Source organism: Platalea leucorodia, assembly GCF_965183815.1.
Source record: "Platalea leucorodia genome assembly, chromosome: Z".
Classification (NCBI taxonomy): domain Eukaryota; kingdom Metazoa; phylum Chordata; class Aves; order Pelecaniformes; family Threskiornithidae; genus Platalea; species Platalea leucorodia.
This window is the reverse complement of record NC_138858.1, coordinates 13,456,552-13,473,966: the sequence shown is the minus strand read 5'-3', so window position 1 is coordinate 13,473,966 and position 17,415 is coordinate 13,456,552. Positions and strand designations below refer to the sequence as shown.

Below are 17,415 nucleotides of genomic sequence, written 5' to 3'. Positions count from 1 at the left end.
CACAAAAGTCTCCAAAACCTAATGTTGTGTCTCTTTTGGAACAGGAAACCACTAATGAATTCCTTATCATTAGATTTTTACAATTCTTTTTGAGTGACCAAATAGTTTAATATATAGGCATCTTACTTTAATAGCCCACAAATGCTCTCCTAAATCAGGTCTGTACTGGGAAGACACAGTGCCATAAATTCTGCTCACGTAAATAGCTGGCCTCAGTACGTCCTCACAGCAGGAAAATGCTTTCTACTTGTGCCATTGCTTCACATTTTAACTGTATGTGACTGTGTCAGCTACGGCCACAGCATCCCTTAAGCAGGAGCCCTACTGTCCCCCAGGGTATCTTCTGACACTACACCCAGTGAATCATTTCTTCTGTGTATGTGCACACTGGCACAAAGCCCAGGGAATTATAGATGTTTCGGATCAGATTCCCACAGCTCTCTTTCTCCATTCTGTATGACTTCTGCATCTACAATTTTTGGTCATTAAAAAAAAACAAAAAAACAAACCAAAACATCCACATTCCCACAAACCCTCTTGAGTTCCTAAAGCTTTTATTTCTCCATCATTTCCTGATTTTTTTCTTTCTTTCACATGATGCTGCCTGGAGAAGAGATAACAGGGTAGAAAACAGGCCAGTGTAACAGGTTGAGAGAGTTAGTCCAGAATGAGAAACTCTGTAGTCTCAGGAAAGGGCAGAAAGAAAAACATCTCACACTTGGAGAGAATTACAAGCAATGGGCATTAACTTTTCAGGCTGAGGAAGAAACCAAGATGGAACCCTGCATGAAATACTAGTTGCCTCACATCAGACACAGTGAAACTGGAAATTGAAGCAAATAGTTATATGCCTCTCAGAGAAGGGCTGCTTTTCTAACTGCCTTCAACAAGTTTGTTAAACTAGTACTTTGTAAACATATGCCCATCCCTTGAACTTTCACCCCTTCTTTCCAATGCTCCTCGCCTGTTCTGCTCATTTTACCGTCCTTTTCCTTTTTATTCCATTTACTGTAGGCACTTCCTTAATCTCCAGTTTAATTATTTTAAAATATTCACAGCAAATTGTGTGGCTTGTCCTATGCAACAATTGTCAAATGTTTTTAAAATGTTAAGTGTTATAGACATTATATCAATTTCAGGTCACACTTAGCTTTAAATCAATTTCAGGGAAGTACTGATAAAGCGCTAAGCAGGCTACAATATCCAGTGTCACAGAACAGTCTAGGCTCCACAATGTGACTAGACTATTCAAAGAACCCTAATGGCAAGCACACCAGGAAACTTGTCACTGTAACGGGCGAGGCAAAGTTATTCACAGGGAGAATATATAGACAGCTATATTAAAATAAATACCTTGCAATGAACTCTTGGCAAGCGTTGTTGGATACCAAGTATTACATAAATTCATCCTCTTTTGCATAGTTTTTGTAATTCCATTAGCTAGAAGCGAGCACATTATGACTCATAAATCAAATATGACTCTTTTATAAGTATGCTCTGTTTCCAGAGTTATCATGTCTCAAGCCTGGGAGAAGCCACATTTCTATCTGATTTAGAAATCTTTGGAGCTTTAACTCTTTCTTGCATTTCCATTCTCTGGAGTTTGAGGTTTACAGTTCTCGCAGTTAAGGCAGATGAGTTGCAACAGCCCTTCACCTTTGGGAAAGTCTGAGCAGAGGAACAAGCATAATTAAGCATAGATTGCCATGCAACTATCCACGAAACACATGGTACAGTCCATTTTAAGCAGAGGGCTATCAAAGCGGACAAGGAACTCGGCCCAGGTCTCAAGGACAGGACGGCACCGAAGCTGCGCCCTGGGCAGCCGCCGGTGGCACCTGGGGAGCGGCGGCGGGGCAGTAACCTCGGCCGGGGCCCGGGAGGGGATCCTTGGCGGAGAGGACATGGCACGCACTTAAAAATACAGGCGCCGAGGCAATTAGAAACTTTCCCTACAAAGGCAGGACATGCAGAAGCGGCCCCAACGTGGCAGCGCGCTGTCGGCACGCAGGAACGGCCTCAGCGCCCGGGGGAGACAACCTGGAAGCCGGGCTCCGGCTGCGCGGGGCCCAGAGGCCCCGGCCGCGCCCTCAGGGCCCCCGGGCTCCCGCCCGCCCTCCGGGCGCCTCAGCGGGGCCAGGCCCCCGCCGTCCCTGGCCGCTGCGGCGGGAAGCGGCGGAAAACGCCTTGAACACCCGCGTGCTTCGAGCGCTTTCTCCACAAGCCGGGGGGGAAACCCCCGCCTGGGCGGGTGCGGGGCTGCGAGGCTGCGGCGGGCGCCGCCCCCGGCCCCTCAGCGGAGACCCGCGGCGTGGGGCCGGGCCGGGCCGGGCCGGGGAGGGGAGGCTGGCTTGTGCGGGACGCCCTCCCCGAGGGCTGCCGGGGCTAACGCCCCACCTTTGCCGCTGAGGAGGGCGGAGTGGGGGGGGCGGCAGCCCCCGCCGGCGGCCTCTCCTCTCCTCCCCTCCCCTTCCCGCTGGCCCGGCCCGGTTCGCTCAGGCGCGTTAACCCCGGCGGCTCCGAGGCGGGGGCTCCCGGGAGCGGCTCCCTCCCCGCAGCCCTCCTTCCTCCGCCGGCAGAAACCAGGCACCGGGACGGCCCCGCGCAGCCCTTCGGGGGAGCGGCGCCTGTGTCCGGGCGGCGCCGGGAGGGCTGCCCCGCCGCTGCCCCGCCGCCCGGCCATGCCGCGGCCCGGCTAGGCGTCGGCGGTCGCGGCGGTCCGCTCGGAGCTCCCCGCCCGCACCATGCCATGTGTCCCGCGGAGCCGGGCGGCACAGGTCTCCCTCTGGCTCCTGGTCCTTCACCTCCCAGCGCCCTGCCTGGGCAGGGTCCCGCCGGCCGGCGGCTCGCTCTTCCCCGACGGGAGGCAAGGTCAGTGGCGGCGGGCGGGCTGGGGTGCGGGGAGTTCCCCGGGCGCGGCGTGAGGGAGCGCGGGTTCCCGCCGCCGCCTCCCCGCCGAGCAGCCCCGCCGCGGGTGCGCTTCCAGCCGCCCGGGTCGCGGCCCCTTGGCGCTGCTCGGGCCGGAGAGGCGGCGAGCCGCCCTGCTGCCGGCACCCCGCCGTCCCCGGTCTGGCGTTCGCCTTCCTGCCCGGGCCGTCGCGGGGCGGCAGCTCCCAGCGCTGCCCTCGGCGCCGCCTGGGACCCCAGGGATCTGCAGCGGGAGCAGGCAGCTCTGGCTGTGCCTGCCTACTGCTCTTTGGAAGGCACTGAGTTGCGCTGTGTAGATGAAGGTAGTGCCAAGTCCCGCTTTTTGCTCATCTTCCTCGTTAAGAGGCATCTCTCTAAATACCAGAATCGTTTTGTACTACTAAACTAAAAAAGTTTACTGTCCTGATTATTTTTTTTTAAACAAATGATCACTGCAGCAGCACAAACTACAGAAGGGTTGGTGTTACCAGGGTATAAAACTCACTGTGAGTTGTTCATATTCAGTGAGGATGGTAAATTAAAAGTGAGGCTTCATCTGCGGGAGGAATCTCTTGAGGCTGCTCCCCCAGATGAATTAACTTCATTGCCCCAGCTGGTAGTGGCTGCACACCTCCCTGGTAACTCAGGAATTTTATCCTGTTGCCTGTTTAGGGAAAATCAGAGAAACAGCTCCCAAAAGAGAAAAATTATGATTAGATGGAAGACTCTGCCTGGTGGTAGAAGACCCAAAAGTGTAGGAGGAAATTTTGCTTCCTGATGCAATCAACAGCTGTGGTGCTGTTAGTGGGAGAGCTTGAACACAGAGGAGAAAATCTGTGCTCCTCAGAGATCATGGAAAGGAAAAGTGATTAAGTAAGCTGCCTGAAAAGTGAGCAATTATCCTGAAGTTAGTCCCTGCTGGATTCATCTAAAGTGAATGCAAATAACCATTGCATTTCTGTGACTCTACATGGGACAGAACAGGGATGGCCGTGTTAGCACATAGTAGCTGTTTAATTGTCAGGAAATGAATGTAGAATTAATTTAACTTTCTAGGCATGAAAAACCTAGGCTTTTCCAAGAGTTTGCAAATAGCTTTGCGTAAAGGGCCAGTTCAAAATTTGGCTAATTTTTTGCAAAGGAAAATTGAAGGCAGTGCTAAGTGTGAGGGACTAAAATTTGTATCTCGCATAGCTGAAGTGACTGTTAAGTGTTGGTGCTCCCTCCACATCTACGACAAGCGCGGCAGATGGGACAGTTAAGGATGCCCTTCCTGAATGTTGAAGGCCCGCTCCCTGCCATGGGGCTTCGGAGCTCGAGCCGTTTCCTGGGTACACAGCCTTTCTTTGGATTGGGAAGACGCTTCCTCCAGAGAGGAGCAATGCTGTTTCCTATCTCAAGGAATCGTTTGAAAAGAAGCCAGAGGGTCTGAGGGGCGGATGTAGATAGACTACAAAGATGGAGATGAAACAATGGCAAATGATGATATGTCATATTTTAAAGGAATTTTGTCAGAAAACACGTTATCTGTCTAAAAGAAATTGTGCTTTTCCTGTCACGTGTGACAGACCATGTATGTTTTTATCCTAGTTTGTTCACTTTGTGTACAGCCATTCCTAATATAGGTCATTCTCTGTCATGTGTGATGAGTATGAATCCACAGAGGAGCAGAACAGACAGCAGTGGTTTTGAATATTATCAGATGTTTTCAATGATGCAGAATTAGGAGGGTCTGCAGGGAAGGTTTCTCCAGCAACTTAAACAATTCTTAGACTTGCCAAACAAGCCTGAAGGGCCCGAACCTTGCTCTTCCCATGTACCCAGAAGGGCCTGTGCAAACACCGTGATTGCAAGGCAGAGTACTGACTTCAACATGTTCTGCTCAGTGTGATGTTTTGGTCTTGCTCCCAGCACCAATGCAAGCCACGGTGCTCAGGCTAGAGTTGTGGAAAGACAGAGCATTCCCTGGAGCTACACAAGCCGACCAGGGAAGTCTTCCCTTTCTTGGCCTATAAATCCTGAGCAGTGCCACGTGACAGGCTGGGCTTCCCTGGAGTGGAGAGTATTCTAGGTGGCCCAGGAGAAGGACGCTGTGACGTGCCAGCTCCAGGGCACGGGGGTAGATTCCATCCATTTAATGTTTGCTGGCACTAAGTTTTTCGGGAACCTGTGGTGTTTTAATATGAATTAATTATTACTTTAGGAAAATTAAGGCAGTCAATATTGAAGAATACAGCCCTTATTCTTGTGCAGTGTGAGTTACGTGTATTAAGTTATTCTGTCTGTTGCCTCTGCCTTCTAGTTGAGTGTTACTCTTTCCCAGAAGGGCAGAAAGGTATCACCAAAATTGTATCTTTCTTTTAGACTCTTCTCCAGCTAGAAAGGTCAAGCGGTATGTTAGGCTTAACGCAGAGCTCCGTAAAGTGTTCTGTTATTGGTAGGATTGCCTTTGCTAACCTCTAGCCAACAGTTCAGACAAAACTGGTAATGATTACTTGCAGAAGTTATCTTTAGCTTCATCTTGTTAAACTTTGTTCTGTTGTAATCGTATTCCCTCTGGTCTTTTGGAAACTTTTTAATAATTCATTTCTGCAGTTATATTACAGTATATTATTATTGAAGCATAATTCCCCTCTCCAGTGATTAGCATTCAGAAATGAGTGTTTAAGGAGTGGGTGGAAGAAGTTAGACTTCTCTGCTTTGATAATCCTGTTGCCACCAGATGCTTAGGCTTTATTTTCCCTTTTACTGATGATAACGTCTAATTTGCCTTAACCTCTACACACTGATTACTGTAGTGGTGAAATAGAAAACTTCCTTGAATAGTTTGAAGCCCAAAACCGCAAGTCTTTGGTCTTGCACAGAGCTTAACAGTTAAGCCACAACAAATGAAGCTCAAGACATCTAGCAGAGGCAAATTGCACAGTGACAGCAAATGAGTAAGTTTTCCTTCAGGCATTTAATTTGATTATTTCATGAGTTGTGCTGAAAACCAGAGAAATGGAGGCCTGGTCTTGCAGTGTTCTCTGGTAGCCTATCTTTGCTAGCACAACATGGGGTGTGGGACTTCCCAGAAGTCTTATAATTCAACTTCTGCACGTAAGCCATATTTTTGGGTGTTTCTCTTCTCTTCCCCCTGCCCATTTTTTGCTTCGCTCTGGAGTGTGAGGAAGGGGGGACCTTGGTGTAGTTTCAGCTGCTATATTGTCAGGCAGCTGGCACCTTTTTATGCTCTCTACAGGGTGTGTAAACTGCAGGCATGAAGGTGTGGACTGAGTTTTCAGTGTCTCAGTCCCTGCTGTGCTTACGTGGACAAGGGCAGGAGATGTCTCTCAGAACTTGTGGTAGGTATTAGTCTCCGTGTTGTCGAGACCTGCCACTATGGAGATCTAAAAGGCAACTGCTGTGGCTTGTCCTGCAAAGGCACAGTCATTGTAGGCTGGTGGGAAGGCTTGTGTACAAAGAAATGTGTCATGTATGAGAATAAACTTGCTTCTGAAATAAAAATGCTAGTGAGACAAGGCCAAATTTCTCATGTAATTTTGTATATGTGCTGGGAAGTGGGGTTTTTGTATGTTTTGTTTTGGGTTTTTTTGAATTGGGAGTGTTTCAGTGCACGTGTCCATGGCCTGAGGAAACACGAGCAGCCACGTCTCATACTGCAGGTAACGAGGACAAAAGGAGATATGTTCCTTCCCAAAGGGAATGAATCTGGACAGCTATCTGTCTGGGCATGATTTATCCTGTGTGGCTGTGCAGGCAGTGGAGAGAGAAGTGTCTCTAGAAGGATTGTCTTACCAGTCCTAGGGAGGAGTAAGTTGCTCTGGAAGTACCTGGAACAGGTTAATTGCTTTGTTAACTAGCTTAATTAGTGAATGAGGTGTATCTGCTTGATATATAAGTGGCTGGGACTTTAGGAATGAAGAACAGCCCTGGGGAAAGAGGAACGGGAGTGACATGTATCCTCAGAATTTCTTTTTGATGAAATATGTTCAGACTGTGATTTCTTGGGCTGAAGTCAAGCATGCCAGCGGAAGATTTGGCCCTTAGGGTATGAGTTCTTAGCGACTGTGTTTTACGTGAATTTATGTTATTTGCTTGGGGCTTTTGAGTTTTATACTAATTTAAAAAAAATAAAATTGGGAACAAGTGTTGTTTGTTCTGTATCATAGCAGGAGACAAGAATGCCAGTAACGCTTTCTTCCCCTGCTAGATCCTGACAAGTGGTAAGGTGTCGAGTCTTACCCTGGTTGGAACCCCTTATACAAAAGGGCACAGTTACTTCAGTCCTCTTCAAACCCTTCTTTAAAGTTCCTTCCTCTGCTGCAGCATCTGCTAAAGCTGATGCTATTGAGGTGCTATTGCTACAGCCTGTCAAGCCAATTAGTAGTGTTCTCTTCACCCATGTGTATTTGTAAGGCTCTGCCTCCTACTTCAGGTGGTCAGCTTTCTGGATGTGTTCGGATGATCTCCTTGATCAGAGCATCGTGTGCTGGGGACCTAGGACAGAGAGGGTTTCCGGCTCTTGTGGGATTGGGAAGGGGGGTGTGTGTGACAGTCAATCCTTTATATGAATGGTGACAAAATATTTGAAAAGAAGAATGTTTAGCTTCTAAATTGAGTGTTATAATGGGAGAGTAGAAAGCCCAAATGAGGACTGTATTGCACGATGGTCTGTGCACTGCTTGCCTTTGCGCTGGTAGGATGGTGTGGTGAATTGCTGTCGCTTTTGAGTTTCCCTTTAAATCATGCGAGATCTGAACAGGCTAGCACTCACCCTAGTTTTGCTTCTTTTTTTTCCCCTTCCTCTCAGAGCAATTTATCAAGACATTGCCAGAATACCACGTGGTTGATCCAGCAAGAGTAGATGCAAGTGGGCATTTTCTTTCTTTTAATTTACACCATCACATCTCAAACACGAGGAAGAAGAGAGATCTCGGCAAAAAGGAAAATGTGGTATATTACAAAATTAACCATGAAGAGAAGGATCTGTTTTTTAACTTGACTGTCCACATGGGATTTCTTTCCCATAACTACATAGTAGAAAGGAGACGTGGCAACTACACTAGTGCGAAGATTGCAACTCACTCGGGAGTTCCTTGCCACTTCATTGGCACAGTGTTGCAGCCGGGTTCCGGGAGTGGGACAGCAGCGATCAGCACTTGCAATGGCCTGGTAAGTGACGAGACCTTTACTGGGGTTCTGGGCTGATTTTGGTGTCATTAGAACTGAGGTAGAGTATTGGTGCATGCAGATGTCTGGTAAGCAACTGGATGAGCCAATCTAATACCTTACTGACATAATCCCAGAATCATAGAATGGTTTGGGTTGGAAGGGAGCTTAAAGATCATCTGGTTCCAACCCCCCTGCCATGGGCAGAGACACATTCCACTAGACCAGGTTGCTAAAAGCCCCATCCAGCCTGGCCTTGAACACTTCCAGGCATGGGGCATCCTCAAGACTCTGAAAGAGCATATCCATCCATAATGCTTGGAAAGAATCAGTTTAATACTATGGATGTCATTTGGACTTTTGGAAGAGAGAATCAGAAGGTCAAAAGCTGATGCTGAGGCTCCTTGGGGTTTACTTGTCACTGGGTTTTTTTTTCTGGTGGTCTGGACTGCACGTCTCATCATTCATATGGCTTGAAGCCATCCAAACATCCAGTCATTGCTTTGATTCCTTTTGAGTAACAAGTGATAGGATGAGAGGAAATGGCCTCAAGTTGTGCCAGGGGAGGTTTAGCTTGGATATTAGGAAAAACTTAGTCACCGAAAGGGCAGTCAGGCACTGGCACAGGCTGCCCAGGGAAGTGGTTGAGTCTCCATCCCTGGAGCTGTTTAAAAGATGTGTAGATGTGGCACTTAGAGACATCGTTTAGTGGTCGACTTGGCAGTATTACGTTTACAGTTGGAATTGATGATCTTAAAGGTCTTTTCCAACCTAAATGATTCTGTGATTCTATGATTCTATGATCCCACTAGTAGTTGGAGTGCCCTTTGCTGTGCATCTAGATGTAAGCTTCTGTTTTAGTTTCCTCTAAAAGGAATGTAGCTCAGGTGCACTGAAACTGCTCTGCAAATCAAACCAACTGATGGTAGGTTGGGAAAACTGGGAGATTTGCTTCAGAACTGCACTGCAACTTTGGAAATAAATGATAGGGTAGATGCAATCTTAGCCAGAGCTTTAAATTCACACCTGAACCACCTCTAGGCATCCCTCATTCCAAAAAGCGCTTCTAAGACTGGAGCATGAAGTCTTATATTTCTTAATAGCTTGTGGTTCAAGCTTGAGACAAGGAGGTGGAAACCTTATTTTTGCTATGCTTTGTTTTTTAGCACTACCATAGCTTAGGTTTCTAGTGCTAGAGGATAAGGCTGAACCTGTCCTGTCAGGGAGCGGAAGAAGAGACAAACTGCCTGAATGTGAAGGGGATGCTGTAGGGACTTCTGTAAAATGGCACGTATAATTTGTGAGAAGGAAAATGCAAAGGGTTTGTGGAGTGTGCAGGCAGAAGTGATGAAGTGTGTGCAGTGTGTATGTGCTCTAGCACCTTGACCCTTGAGTGACAAATGATAATATTTGAAAGTGCATAGAGCAGTGCACTGATGCCTTTTGGTCAACACATCTCAGTCTGCAACAGGCTAGGGACTGCTGTTTCACTCTTGAGCCTGAACTCAACACCAAGGTGAGTGTGTGTAAAGTACATCCTTTCCCTGCCAGCCTGCCAATATCGACATGTGTTCCTTGCTATTGAGAAGTATGAAGCTTTCAGAAGCTTTGGAAAATCAGTGGGTTACAGAAGTATCCTGGCAATGTACAAAAAGTAACATGAAGACAGCTCTGATGTAGGGGAAATGGGAAACTTTGGAATCTTACACAAGTGCTGATAACACTTTTGGCATGTTGCCCAGAGAAACAGACCATTGCTTGAGGTCAGAAGCTTCAGTCCCATAGGAATGAAGATCAGGGATTTTCTAAGTAATTCTTCTAGTGGTGACCAACTTATCAAAACTTCCCTGAAACACATTATGGTCATACAGGGTCAGTAAGGAAAAGGATGATACAAGTAGTTCCTTTGGTTTGTTTGTCTTGTGCTTTACCAGAAAGTCTTTGTTAGTTTTCACTAGGATGAGAACTTGAAAATGAGGTGCTAGGTCTTCATTATGCCTTCTGAAGTATTTAGTCTGCAACAAGGATTAAAAAAAAATACTGAAATAACATTTTAAATTCAGCATGGTAACACCATTCAAAGTAATACTTTCATTTGGGTTACAAACTTTTTGAGGTTTACTTTCATTTGGAGGTTTGTGAAACAATGTTTGCTAGAATACAGGCTTGGAGATTCTTTGTTTTTGACAAAACACTTGTATCAGGAAAATACTGTTGTGGTTTGGTTTCCCCCCTACCCCAAACTGTAATGTTGAAAATATAGAATCACAAATTAATTCAGGTTGAAAGCAGCCTCTGGGAAAAAACATGATGGTTTTGATGCAATGATTTTTGAAGTCCAGAAGTCACTGCTCTGAAGAGGTTGCAGTAAGAGTTGGGTCTGAATCCCTTAATTCCTCTGAGTGCCACAAGCTCAGGAAAGGTGGTTTAGCTTGCCTTTCCCCTGAAAGTTTTCCAAAAGATCCAGTGTCATATGAAAACATTTATTAATGAATAGTTTTGCCAGCATTGAGAATTGCAGTGTGGTTTTCTGGATAAAAGCCTGACGTTTCTGACACTGTTTGTGGTGGTCTGCTGCTTCCTGAGCTAATGGTAAATTATTTCAATGCTGGAGATCCCCAATTTTTTTGCTCTTCATCATCATGTCTATTTCTGTTTTTTTTTTTTTTTTTTTTTTTCCTCTCCCCTTCCTGGGGTGTGTTGTGTTTCTCCATTGAAAAGAATTTTCCTTTTTATTCTTATGAGGGAGGGAAGGAGAACAGACAATAGGTAAACACCATGGAATTAGAGCAAATTATTTGAGATACTGAAAACTTATCCCATGAGAAGAAATTATAAGCTTGTTTACTGTAGGAGTTTAATTCTAAACTACTTGATAAAAAGTTACATGAAATAATGAATTGTGCAGGGCAAGTTGATAAGGATCCTTGGTGCTGAGATGGGAAGAAGAGGAAGATAACAAAAAAGTGTGGTTGAAAGGTGCCAGCTTCTGAGAATATGCCTTGGCAGCAGTGGCTGCTGCATGGGACCTCACCTGTGACAGCCTGGGTCAGGACCACACTCTGAGTGTGTGCTTTGGCAAATGGATCCCAATAAAACTTAGCTCCTCAGCCCACCACTGCGAGCTGGCAGAGTGCTGATGTGCTCAAGCCTCATAACCCAAGAGCTGGTAAGAACCAATATCTTAGCCTTCAAATATGGGGAACAGGAATATTAGTGATGTTCCTTTCCTGACACCATTTTTGGCTTGACAGCTCAGGTATGTTATAAAATGATAAACATACTGTGCTTTTTTTGTTGAGATGGTCTTTAATAAGCTAAATGAGTTACCAATTTAGCATGGGGAAGAGTGACAGGAAAGTGTGTGATCCCTAAACTGCTAATTTTTGGCTTTCTTAATGGTAGGAGCTGGTCAAAAAACTTAAAATACTGGAAAATGCTGATTTGATTAAATAAATATGTTTACTGGAATATCCCTTTTGTTGACATTTGTAGTGGGAAATGGTTGAAATGTTATCTTGTAATTTTGTCCAAGTGAATTGCTTAACAATATATCATCTTTTGCAATACTGTGTCCCCCTGTCAAAAAAAATCTTGGCCTGAAGTGGGGCAAAATAAAATCCTAAAGATGCCTGTGGGAGGGGAATCCTAGTTTTAGTCCTCTTTCTGGAATGACTTCCTCTCATGTGAAGTTTATTTTGTTCATATTTGAAAGTTCCTGAATTTCCAGGATAATAGCAGTGTATAAGAAGAAAACAAAGTTGTGTGGTGTAGATTTGTGTTCTGTCATAAAGATCACTCACACACAGCACTGAAAGTATAGAAAATCTAGAAATGGATTTTCATCTCCCTTGTGTTTTTGCTTTGAAATATATTCCTGCTTCCATAGGCATTAGCAATGCTCATATAGCAAAGATATAACTCTTACTATACGTTTTTGTTCGTGACACTCTTCAGAATCAAATTTCTTCTGCATAGATCAAGAGGGTGGTGCTGAGAAGATGTGGTTTTCAGAGGGGCATCTGTTTTGACTAAATCAGATTGACAAATGATTGAAAAAGAAAAGTGACACTTTTAAAATGGGAGAAACAGCTTTTTGCCCTCAATGCTTCTCCAGGTTGACAGTACGTTGCTTTTTCAGCTGGAACGTCATCATACTTAGGAACTGCAGCATTTCCTTAGTTGTTTTGAAAACAGGCTGTGCTGATGTCCTACAAATTTCATTTTTGTATGTATTTATATGTTCTTAAAATGGCCTCAAGGGAAATAAGAGTGACAGATTTGAGTCATAAGAATGGGGGGGGGGGGGAGGGAGGCAGTCATTGTATGACATTGTTCTTTTTAAAAAATGTAAATATCTCTAATTTCAGAAATATATTTGGAAACAAATGGGTAGGTTCATAAAGGGATTTGGGCAGAATTGGACAAAGAGGATAAAAAGGACAAACTAGCAGAGATCTGGAGGAACTAACTTGTAATTTGCAAATCCATTTTTTTTTTTCTCACACCTTGTGATATCCTTGTTTCCCTTTCATGCTAAATGGGTCATGACCTTCTTAACAGGGTGAAGAACATGATGCTGTAAGCTCTGTCTCTTCTTCTCTGGGTCAGTTGTCTTGTTAAGTCTTTTGCACTTGTAGATCTTGTAGAATAATGCATGAGACTGTGTTAACATGGGTAGAGTGGGGCAGACCTTGCTGTTTATTTTGGGTCACAGTTGGAGGAGGAAATGCCAGAGAAGAAGTCAGTACTGGAACACCAGAAACGGATCAATCTGTGGCACTTGGGAAGAGAGCAGACATGACATCTCTTAGGTACAGGAAAGTTTCCAAGAGGAAGGAAAGGGAGAAAATAGTTTTGGTTTTGTCTCTCTCTGTGGAAATAATATTTGGATTTGTCTTGGCAGGCTATTTAGGGCACGCTTCTAATAATGCTTTATGTTTCCACAGTGCTTTTCTGCAGAAGATTATAATGACCTTTTCCAAATACTAACGCCTTAATTCTCGGTTGTGCTAGTCCTGAGATGCCTTGTGTTGCAGCAGTAGTGTCAGCTTGTCCCCTCAGTAGAGCTGGGAGGGAGCAAAGCTCAGTGAAGTTGAATGAATACCCTAGGTTTATGCACTAAGTCCTATAGAGCTGGGAAGTGAATTTTTCTCTGATAGTCTATCCTGTTCATTAGGAACAAGGCCCTCTTTTATTCATCAGTAACACAGACATTGTTTATAGTATTTTTAGATGACAGAGCATCATTAAGGCTTTGTTTCCTTGACACTTGTTTACAGTGTAGAGCTGTCAACGGACAGTTGCTGCTGATAATACTTTTATCTTCAAAGGCTATACCAGCATCAGCAGGGAAATGGCAGAAGGGTGGAAAAACATCAGTATGGAAATTGAGAACAATCTGCCCACATGTACCTTGTAAGCGTCTGGCCATACTGGGCCTTGTGTAGCACTGTGGACAGATCATGCTTTGGCTGTCTCCAGCTGGTCAGAGAGTTGTCTCTGTCCTGATGGGCATCAGCGTTTCCAAGAAGTGCTGTTGTTGGCTGCTGCCCAGGCAACAGCAATGCAGTACAAAGTCATGAAGCACTGTTTGTTTACTTATTCCCCCAAAATCCAGCTACTGCAGAACACTGCTGTTTCTTAGCAGTGACAGGCATACATACCAAACCTGGTGGCTGCTCTGTACCCTGGCGATCTGTAGAAAACTGGGTAAAGTCTGCTGCCTGTGCCCAGGATTTTTGAAAGGTTTCCTTCACCTCAGTTCTTCCCTCTATGCCCAGCCACAGTCAGGGCAGCCCTCTGTGAATGTTTAATTGGTGGCTGTGTGACCGTTCCTCTTTATATGGCAGCTGGTGGGAGATGCTCCAAGTGGGACCTCTCTGGGCAGATCTGTGTCTGCCCTGACACATGTGGCAAGCATGTCAATGAAAAGCGGAATAGTGGCTGAATTCTGCTTGAATGTAACTGTTCTCCTTATTACAGGATATCACCATTATATCAAGCCTAAGAATGAGCTCTGATACTTAGGCAGTGTCACCTGTGTTCTGGTCCACTCAATGTCACATTAAATCCACCGATGGCATTTTATCTGTTGCAGACTTGCTTCAGTTTGGGGGAATTCAGCATGATCTCTGTTCTGCTACATGCCAAGAAGCTTTTGTAGTTAGTGTGAGATGCCTTTTCCATGCTGACCCACATGTCAGATCTTATGACCTGTCCCAGGTTGAACAGTTCTATGCAGGTACTGTAACAGTACTTCAGTGGTAGTTTGCCCTGTGAAAGTGGTCTAATACTGCTGTTTAGACTTTCCTCTCCTATGGATATGGAAAGCCTGCATCAGGATGTCAGACTACTCTGTGTTTTCCTTAGATGAGGTTTAGGGATAAAAGAATCTTTTACTTTAAAATAGTTTTGTAATATTTTGTTCTAAAGTAATGGAAGAATAAAATGCATTGCTAAGCTTACAATACGGATTTTTCTCTGCTTCTGTATCTCTCAGTTTGTGAGGCTGGTTGGTTATTAACAATTGGTTTGTTAATCTGTTGTTAAAAGTAGTTACCAGAGCTCTGCAAAGCTGCTGTTCTACACAATTCATTCCTATAGCCCAGAAAAATGACCATGTCTTTTTATTCCCTTGTGGTATACCTGTGACCAACAAAATTGCTTCTCTTCAAATGGAAGCAGTTTTCAATTAGTCTAAGTGGCTAAGCATGTGGCAGTGCAGAAACGCACTTAAGGGGAGATGTAACCTCTTCTTCGGTTGCATTTGTGACCACCTGAAACTGGATTCAGCAGTGATCCCTGATGTGGAATTGTACAACCCCAGAACACATTTGGACACACATGCTGTTTTGGTGGCTGTTTTAAGAGATGAATTGGAGTGTGTTCCTGTAGTGCTACCTCAAAGAAATGAATTCCATTCTGGGAACAAGGACACTGGGAGACAAAACCACAAGTTCTTCTTCAGGGGTCTCTTCCCCTTCACTCATCTCTTCTTAAGATTCTAAGAGTCTTTCACTTCTTTGTTTGCCGTTCCCCTGCTGTATAGTACTTGGTGGGTCCTGCTTGCGGTTGGAAGTATGGCAGATGGCCCTATCTGCCAGCCATGTCTTCTTATTTAGATATCAGTGACATCTCCACAGCAGCCTCTTTTGTTTTGTCCAGCTAGTGATAATCTGGTGGAACCAAAAGGTAGGAATAAGGTGTTTGGAGAATGCCAGGCATGAAAGCAAGCTGCCAGCCTTTTCCTTGGGGACAGGAATTGCTCCATGGTTGGATATAATGGAGCTTCCCAAGTCTAAATGTTGTGATTTGGCTTGTTTTGGCTCATGTAAAAAAGGAAAGACCTGCTAAGTAACTCTGTTGTGTATCTGCTGTATGTTTCTTCTCTTAGGCAGTAGTACGGAAAATGCTGTAAGTAGAAAAATTTACACTGAAAGTAAATACAGTGTTCCCTGTGCATCTGTTTTATGTCATGCTTAGTTTGCCAGTTTTCTCCATGTAATAATAAATATCTGGATAGTCTCCTTGCTTGAGTAGTGTTGTGGTTGTGTGGTTTTGGTTTGTTTTTTTTTTTTAAGATGATACAAAGATAGGGTGTGTGGTGGTGTTTTTTTGTTTGTTGTTTGTGTTGTTTTTTTTTTTCCCCCAACAGATTGATCATTCAAACTTCAAGTATTTGCTGCACTACTTCAACATCCATCCCTTTTCTTTGTGTTTGAACTTCAGCTATCCATCTGCCAGCTCCCTTCCCCCAGTCTTTTGTCTGCAAAAATACTCTAATTGACAGGTCAAACGAATCTCATCAGTGATCTCAATACATGAGAATCTGGCTGTGTCTGTGGCTCCTGGTCTTGGCCTTGTCACCTTTAACCAATATGAAGCTGTTACCCCAGAAGCTGGGTATGGCTGGAGTTTTTATAATGTGGTTGTTACATTTCAGTGGAACAGTCATTGATGGGGCGGGTTAAAATAAGGATTAGTCAGTATGAACTGATTTGAAAGGGCTACCCAGGATTAGAATGTCTGGCTCCTTTAAGATAACTCTTTTTTGAGAATATGAAAGATAGACTCTTCTTTTTTATATAGTTTTAAGATTTATTCTCTGGTTTAAATCTGTATCTACTTATTTGCTAATTATGTAGGAATATTGTTAGTATACAGAACTGTCAATGGTTATTTCCAGTTTCCATGAATCTTTTCAATGAATCTTCTAAGTATGTGTGTGTAGTTTGGTTTTTTTTTCTTTTTTTTTTCTTTTTTTTTCTGAAAGTCTTAATTCATGATTTCATGAGTGTGGTGTTTCTATAAAAAGTGTCTCGTTTACTGAGGAAAAACTGTGGGATTGTGACTTCAGTCTAAAGGTTAGACCTAGAAGTAAAAAATATACATAGCATCTATTTAGCCTTGATTCTTACTAACGTGAGGTTTGGAAGATGGTCTGTTCTTTGTTTCTTGTAGTATCTTTGGACGTTGTTGGCCAAATTCAGCCCAATCTGAAAGAGGAAGGGAGGTGTTAAAGCCATGAAGTTCTTATGAATTTTGCAGGTAAAGGTGGGAACTTTTGATCAGTGAAATGATGGATGAACACATGCAGGCTGACCGGTAGCTCAGCAGAACTGTAAGCTGTTACTAAGCAGGGTGCAGTGCTACCCCTGGTCCAGCTGATAGTGAGGACGATTCAGAAGAGATTGGAGAAAATTACTTTAAGTGAGGAAATGGAGCCCATATGAGAAGCAAATCTGTGGGGAAACGAGGTTTTGATAGTTCTGCTGTTCATAGAACTTTTTTTTTTTTTTTTCTCTTTAATCCATTTTCATGATGCTGAAAGGAAGGGTCCAGCTTGGAAGTAAACAGAATTGTTTGCACTGGTTGCCATATTAACAACGTGCTGTACCTGCTGCCCATCACCGCACATGCTTTGTATGTAATCATTAATGATGAGCAGAAGAGAGGGGAAGAAGTGAAGCTTTCCTACATACCCGCTCAGTGATGCATATAACGTGACATTAATAGGGACAAATCTTGCCAATTGCATGCCTTATTTTCTAGCTGTTCAAAAAAAAAAAAAAAAAGAAAATTACCAAGAAAAGCCTGTCTTGCTCCTCTTCTGAGCAGACAAACATCGGCAGGATGTTAGGTGCTGAACAGCAATGGTGGTGTAAACAACAGACCCAAATAGTCTGTGTCTACTGCTTGCACTTAGAGGATAGATGGGCTAGTGGTACTTCTACAGCAGCCGTGTGAACCTGGCTTCTGGCACCAGCTGAAAACTAGCAGCCTGAAGATCAGGTCCTGCCTCTTCCATGCTCTTTGTCTGTCATAGAGGAGCAG

The 17,415-nt window shown here is 44.4% G+C and overlaps 1 protein-coding gene across 1 annotated transcript in view; it reads left to right on the top strand.

Moving 5' to 3' along the window:
* Nucleotides 1–2,744: 2,744 nt before the first annotated feature.
* The window catches only part of ADAMTS12 (ADAM metallopeptidase with thrombospondin type 1 motif 12), a gene marked incomplete at both ends in the record, with an annotated part of 171,234 nt that continues 156,563 nt past the window's right edge, over nucleotides 2,745–17,415 (top strand). The window contains 2 exons of the mRNA XM_082335624.1: nucleotides 2,745–2,871; nucleotides 7,721–8,082. Of these exons, the coding sequence (XP_082191750.1) occupies nucleotides 2,745–2,871; nucleotides 7,721–8,082 (489 nt within the window). The remainder of the gene's footprint in view (nucleotides 2,872–7,720; nucleotides 8,083–17,415) is intronic.